The sequence below is a fragment of the Cataglyphis hispanica genome, chromosome 7 (assembly GCF_021464435.1).
Source record: "Cataglyphis hispanica isolate Lineage 1 chromosome 7, ULB_Chis1_1.0, whole genome shotgun sequence".
Classification (NCBI taxonomy): Eukaryota; Metazoa; Arthropoda; class Insecta; order Hymenoptera; family Formicidae; genus Cataglyphis; species Cataglyphis hispanica.
In genome coordinates, this window is record NC_065960.1 from 322,598 (window position 1) to 329,973 (window position 7,376).

At 26.8% G+C, this 7,376-nt stretch overlaps 1 protein-coding gene across 2 annotated transcripts in view; it reads right to left on the minus strand.

Moving 5' to 3' along the window:
- Positions 1-4,745: 4,745 nt before the first annotated feature.
- Positions 4,746-7,376, minus strand: part of LOC126850777 (enhancer of rudimentary homolog) — a 99,497-nt gene continuing 96,866 nt past the window's right edge. Inside the window, exons 2-4 of one of the 2 annotated variants that reach the window (XM_050594095.1) lie at positions 6,576-6,688; positions 5,822-5,909; positions 4,746-5,062 (exon numbers count right to left, since the gene is read on the minus strand). In XM_050594095.1, the coding sequence (XP_050450052.1) occupies positions 4,842-5,062; positions 5,822-5,909; positions 6,576-6,578 (312 nt within the window). In that variant the 5' untranslated portion in view covers positions 6,579-6,688 and the 3' untranslated portion in view covers positions 4,746-4,841. Of the gene's footprint in view, positions 5,063-5,821; positions 5,910-6,575; positions 6,690-7,376 lie in introns of both variants that reach the window. The other variant, XM_050594094.1, reaches the window with a different exon arrangement.

The following is a 7,376-nucleotide window of genomic DNA, read 5'->3' on the forward strand; positions in this document are numbered from 1 at the left end:
ATTTGAAACTTAATGACTCTAAATTATCATGGCGGAAAACGGTTTATAATTGGTTTCGTCATTCATAACCTCCATCAAAGAGTTTTTAACATTATTATTTATCACATTTTCATTATTACTACTTATTCTTCTTTTTATTTTATATAATATAAATATATAACTTATATTTCTATGATGATGATAATCAAGAATAATGTTAAAGACTCTTTGATGGACGTTATGAATCATGAAACTAATCATAAACCGCTTTCCGTCATGATAGTTTAGAGTCATTGAGTTTCAAATCGAACTTGAGATTTGACTCGACTCGACCCAGAGTCGGATAGAGTCAACAAATCGAATACGCTATAGTATAACTTAAGACCATTGCACGTTAAAAAATTTTAGTCGTTATCATAAAGCTATAAGTAAATCAACCAATCACAGTTCAAACATTCTTATTATGTTTAGAATGTTTGATTGTGATTGGTCAATTTTCTTACGGCCTTATAATTACGACTAAAATTTTTTAACGTGCAATGGCCTTTAGAACAACGCTAGCGCAATCTTTCGTCGAAAACAGTAAAAGGATTTAACGATTTATTTATAATATATTATATACATATCGATTATGATGATGATAATAATGACGTGGCGTTTCTTAAACAAAATTTTCACAAATGGAATTTTGTATCGTAATATCTCTGATAGTAGATCATGTAGAATAAAAATAGACATTTTCCTTATATAATTAAGTCCCAAACTATCCATTAAGCCTATTAAAAACTCGATCGGCTCAGCCGATCTTTACCCGATCTTAGGCGATTATTGAGAACCGTAATTATGAGGTACTTGCAACTGACCGACTCGCGTATAAATACACGGTATATCTCGCTATTCTTGGCGCGAGACACTATCGTGTCTCTTGATACGCGTGAGACCTCTACTCACTCACGAGCATTGGCACAATCTTTGCAGGACACTGTATATTGTCGGTCGATTATATACATATACATATACAGGGTGTCCCAAAATAACCGTATCGCCTCTCGTGTGCAGGTGAAATCGAGAAAATAATCCTTTACCATTTTTTTTCTATAACGTTTAATAAAGGAATTATTGTTGAATAAAGTCTGGCCAATCAGCACCGATTTTAGCCGGACGCACGTCAGTGAACAGATAGTGGTGCGCCACTGAACAGCTGAACGCTCTCGCACACTACCAGGCGCGCGACTCATTGACATGCACTTGACTAAAGATTGGCGATGATTGGCCAATCTTTATTCCATAATAACTTCTTTATTAAGCGTTATAGAAAAAAATAGTAAAGGATTTTTCTTTTCGGTTTCACTTGTTCTACCTATACACGAGAAGTGATACGGTTATTATGGGACACCCTGTGTATATACATATGAATATTTTTTTAAATGTTTTTTTGACATTTTAGAACATTCTGAATTAGCATAGAAAACTAAAAAAAATTTTGCACGAAAATAAAGCATTTTTTATGAAGAAACAAAAGATTGTTTTAAATAAATTATAAAAAATCATTATACAGGGTGCTAAAAATACATACCATTTATAGCGGAAAACAAAGAAGGTGCAACGGGGATCGAAATAGCAAAACAGTTTTCTGCTGTATAGCCGTTGATTAGCTAACTTTAACATTGTACAATGAAAAGAAAGCTCAGATCAAAGAATGGTTCAGGATTTTTCGATTGTTATCCTGTATCTGATGGTATGTTCCATATATGTTTTTTCAGATACACCTTGTATATAAAAATTACTAATTCGCATTCCATATAAAAGTGTTAAAAAATTATTTCAAATAAAATTTATTTAGTTGTGAAAGGATCATCCTATGGTTAGAATAATTTTATTTTAAATGAATGCAAGATTTTAAAATCATGTTTATTTTATTAAATTAGACTATGTTCTTTTTACAGAAATTGATTTTTTTTATTATTTTACGTGTAAAAGTATTAAAATAGAATTATGAAAAAATTAATAGTCTATTTTATAATTTATTTCAGTACTGACAAAACTATTTCAATTATGATAAAATATATGTAATATCTTATAAAATATTTTTTATGATGATTTTGCTTCAATATTATTCCATTTAAATGAGATGAATTAATTAATACAAAAAATAAGTAATTGCATTTAAAATTAGACATGCAAATTGTAGGTGCAATGCTACATACTTTTATATAATAACAAAATTATCTTATGAGAAATGTGGCATATATTTAAACAGAAAAGGAAATACTTTCTAAAATAGTATATATTTGGTAAATATATAAATCATATATATATGTGTGTATATACAGGGTGTCCTACCAAAAGTGGCTATCTCCTTTTATCTTTTAAACTAAAAGAGATAGACAATAACAAATAAATATATATCAAATTAAATTGTTCAGTGAACTCTATTGTGAGGATAGTGGTTGCTTTCAAAAGCTAACTGTTTTAATGAACGAGAGCTATGCATAATTTTTTATAATAAAGTTGATATTTTGATATAAAAAAGTTGTAGTGCTGTTTGAAACAAATACGACGATATATGATAATATTGATATATCGATATATGATAATGTAAATATTTAACATATATTATACGAGTTTTATCAATTTAAAATATCGCGGGCAATGTTTATTTCTTCATTTGTGGCCATGCAATATTTTTTACTTGAAATCATTTGATCTTATGACAACATGACATATGTCAATCTTTAGTGTATGAATCAGAAAGTCAAAAGTTGGCCATATTGCAGAGCTGAAAGTGAAAAGGAAGACATCGCCCGTTATCTTTCAAATCGATACAACTCGTATAATATGTAATATATTTACATTATATCATATTACATTGTTGTACTCGTTTCAAACAACGCTACAACTTTTATCATATCAAAATATTCACATTATTATAAAAAAAATACAAATCTCTCCGTTCGTTAACACAGAAATTTTTGAAAGTAATCACTATGCATCACACTCACAATAAAGTTCAGTTTAAACCATTTAATTTGATATATATTTATTTGTTACGGTCTATCTCTTTTAATTTAAATTTAAAAGTTAAAAGGATGTGTCCACATTTGGTAGGATACCCTGTATGTATATATATATATATATATATATATATATATATATATATATATATATATAATATTTTAATAATTATAATATATATGTAATTATATATTACATACATACATATATATACAGGGTGTCCGATAATTCGCGGATTACCCTTTAAGGGAAGGTAGAGGGTGTTATTCTGAATAGAAAAGTCCTGTACCATTTTGTGATTTTCTCAATATTTAAGAAAATATTAATTTTAAAAGATCAGCCAACGAAGTGCCGCGAAAAGCTCGTGGCGCGAAAATGCCTCCCACTGTCAATTGATACTCGGTCCGCGGCGAAGCAATGGGAGGAGCAGTTTGCGAGCATGGCAACCAAAAGAAATACACACATAATGCGCGCTCCGTTTTATGTATGTGATCTTTTCATTATGTGTGTATTTTTTTCGGTTGCCATAACGAAGCATGCTCGCAAACTGTTCCTCCCATTGCTTCGCCGCGGACCGAGTATCAATTGACAGTGGGAGGCATTTTCGCGCCACGAGCTTTTCGCGGCACTTCGTTGGCTGATCTTTTAAAATTAATATTTTCTTAAATATTGAGAAAATCACAAAATGGTACAGGACTTTTCTATTCAGAATAACATCCTCTACCTTCCCTTAAAGGGTAATCCGCGAATTATCGGACACCCTGTATATCCACGCACGTACATGTGCAAACTTGACAATTCATGTTACAATAAGATTCATTATATTCTTTAATATCTTTTTATAATTTATAAATTAAGTATTGCACAAATCAAGCTACTTATTTATAGAATACATTTCAGAAGATTTTAACCATTCTTTAAAAAGTGTAATACAAAAACTACTTTATATATATTTTGGTAATTGGCACAAAAACAGAAATATAAAAAATCTTATCATCTTTTTTTATAGATTTTATTCCCTAATTATTAGCATTGATAAAAACAAGAACTATTAGATTCTTTTACAGCAAATTTCCTCTTTCTTTATCTTTCTTTACAAATAATACATATGCTTATGTCAATATATATATATATATATAATATACAGGGTGTCCGGCGTCAATCGCATCACTCATCGTATGCAGATAAAGCAGAAAAAACTGAGGAGAAAAGTCCTGTACCATTTTTTTTTATAACGATTAATAAGAAAGTTATTATTGAGCAAAGTCTGGCCAATCATCGCCGATCTTTAGCCAGACACACGTCAGTGAGACGTTGTAAACGTGTGAGCTGAGCGCTCACACGCACATGCTAGGCGCGCGACTCATTGACGTGCGTCCAGCTAAAGGTCGTCGTTGAATTGTCAGACTCCACTCAATAATAACTCTTTTATTAAGCGTTATCGAAAAAAATAGTACAGGAGTTTTCCTCTCAGTTTTGCTTGCTCTACCTGCACACGACGCGATTGACGCCGGACATCCTATACTTATACACACACACACACACACACACACACACACACACACACACACACACACACACACACACGCGCACACACACACACACACACACACACACACACACACACACACATATATATATATATTAAATGTAATAGAGTATCATATTAATATTAGTTGCAAACTTGACAGTATACTATATATTCCCAAAGAGGAAAATATATAGCAAATTATTATATCAAAGTAGTAAAATATTGTAATTATAGATTTATTATAACAAATAATAATAGAATGATATTTAAAGTTATCTTATATATAAAAGCATACATATCTATCTTTATACACTGATTACTCGCTATGTCCTGCAGCTCTACGCAATAATACATATATCTTTTCCTTAATCCAATCCTTATTATATGGAGCATATGTATTTGTCGATTTTTGATATACAAGACATGATAAATCTGTTAACTGGTCAACGAAATCAAATAATTGACTGATGTCATAGGTAATAGTTGGAGTATTTGGATTTCGTCTTTTTAAATGTTCTTCATAAATTTTACATACACCTGCAATACAAAAGCAGCAAATGATTAATTAATATAAGCTTATAATTGGATATGTAAGAATATTCTAAAGATATAAAAATACGCAAGTATATTTGATAATTATTCAATCACATTGCCCATATAATATATCCAAAATTAATTTTATTCTCCTGCAATATTTCTTCTATCTTTAATATTTCTTAAAATATATAAATATCAGTCTATTTAAGATGGATTGAATTTACAATTTATAATGTATACAACTATTTGTATGCAAAAAATTGTATATAATACAGAAAAACGAGATTAATATCTTTTATCACTAAACTTTTTATAAATTGTATTATAAAAAATACATGTTATATATATACATATACATATATATATATATATATATATATATATATATATATATAAATACAATAAACACACACATACATATATTATATATATATATATATATATATATATATATATATATAAATATATATATATATATATATATATATATAAAATATATATTTTTTATAAAACAATTTATAAAAAGTTTAGTGATAAAAGATATTAATCTCGTTTTTTTGTATTATATATAATTTTTTTACATATAAATAATTGTATACATTATAAATTGTAAACTCAATCCATCTTAAATAGACTGATTTATATATTTTAAGAAATATTAAAGAGATTATTAGAAGAAATATTAGATAGAAGAATATATTACCATATTATTATATTACCATAAATATTATATTATCATAAATTATGATATGATATTACCTTCCATACATTCATTAACGCTTTCATAATCAGAATATGTTCTTGTTTCAGGTCTGTGACCAGGCTGTACCAGTAATATTGTATGAGACTAAAATCAAATTATGAAATATAATTTTAAATATTAATTAAATTTAAATTAATAAATGTAGTTATATTAAAAATGTTGTAATTTTAAATCAAATATAAACATTAATTAAATAATCAAATATATATGTATATCGCTTTTATATTTATATAAAAAAAATATAAATAAAAACAAATATATTGTGATTTTATAATGTTATAATATAAAAATATTTGTATTAAAATTGTGTGTGTAATAAATTGTAATCAATTTTAAAATATGTATAATATAATTTCCCCAAATTTTTTATAGATCAATATAAATAACTAGCCATAGAAGTTCTCAAATGTAAACAAAGATTGCTGATACAATTATATTCTAAATATTTCTCATAATTTCGTTAGATATTTATTGTATTTATATCTCTTAAGCTAATTCTAGAAAATCATGCCGTAGTAATTATCATAAACATAGAAAATTTATAAATGATTTTAAATTATAATTCACACACATTGTTATTATTTATTTATAAAATCAATATGTAAAACAGACAGACAAGTAAATTTATCAAACATATAATGTCATTCAGTAAATTTCTAGAAAAATATAATAAAGTGAGCTAATAAACTATAAATGAAAAAATTATGGAATTGGAAATTCATCCAAACAACTCAACACAATTCTACTTACCATTTTTTTATTTATGCGCTAACAAATCAAAATGATAGAGTGAGGTCACAATTTGGATGTTTTCTTTGAAAATATAGAAGAAGCTTACAAAAAGAAATCTATGAGAATTAAATAGAAAGAAAATTATTACAACTCTCAATCACGAGTATCAAGTATCAAGTATCACTCTTTAGATTCTTCGATAACATGTTCATCGGATTGGCACTGTTAACTTGTGTGTTATAAAAGAAGAAATTTCTCTCTATCTGCCCTCTAAAGAATCTTCTCGAACTAAACAAAATGGCGAAAAGACAATTGCCACCGCCACTGATGAATAGAGTCCCTATAATAGAATCTGGTCACGGTGCGTGTTCCTTTTTATTGGTCGAAATAAAGTTTGAAAAAACATGGCGGAACCAATAGAAAGTGTTCTGAGAAGCATAATAATTTTAAAAGAAGTAAAATAAGAAAATCACAAACAATTTATATTTATTTAAATATGAAACAAACATTACACAATATAAACATTTTGTACTATTTTATAAGTTTTTAAATTAAAAAATTAAAGAAAATAAAAGAAAAGTTAATTTGAACATAACAAAAATATAATAATACTAAATAATAATATAATAGTACTTTATAATAATATAATGTATCTTAATAATATAACAATATTATCATTAAAAAAATTAACTTTTAAATTAAAATTAAATATTAAAAATAAATAATTAATAATAATAATAATAAATAATAAATAATAATTAATAATTATTAATTACTTTAATAAAGTTTTTTTTTAATTTTTTTAATTTGTAGTAAAAG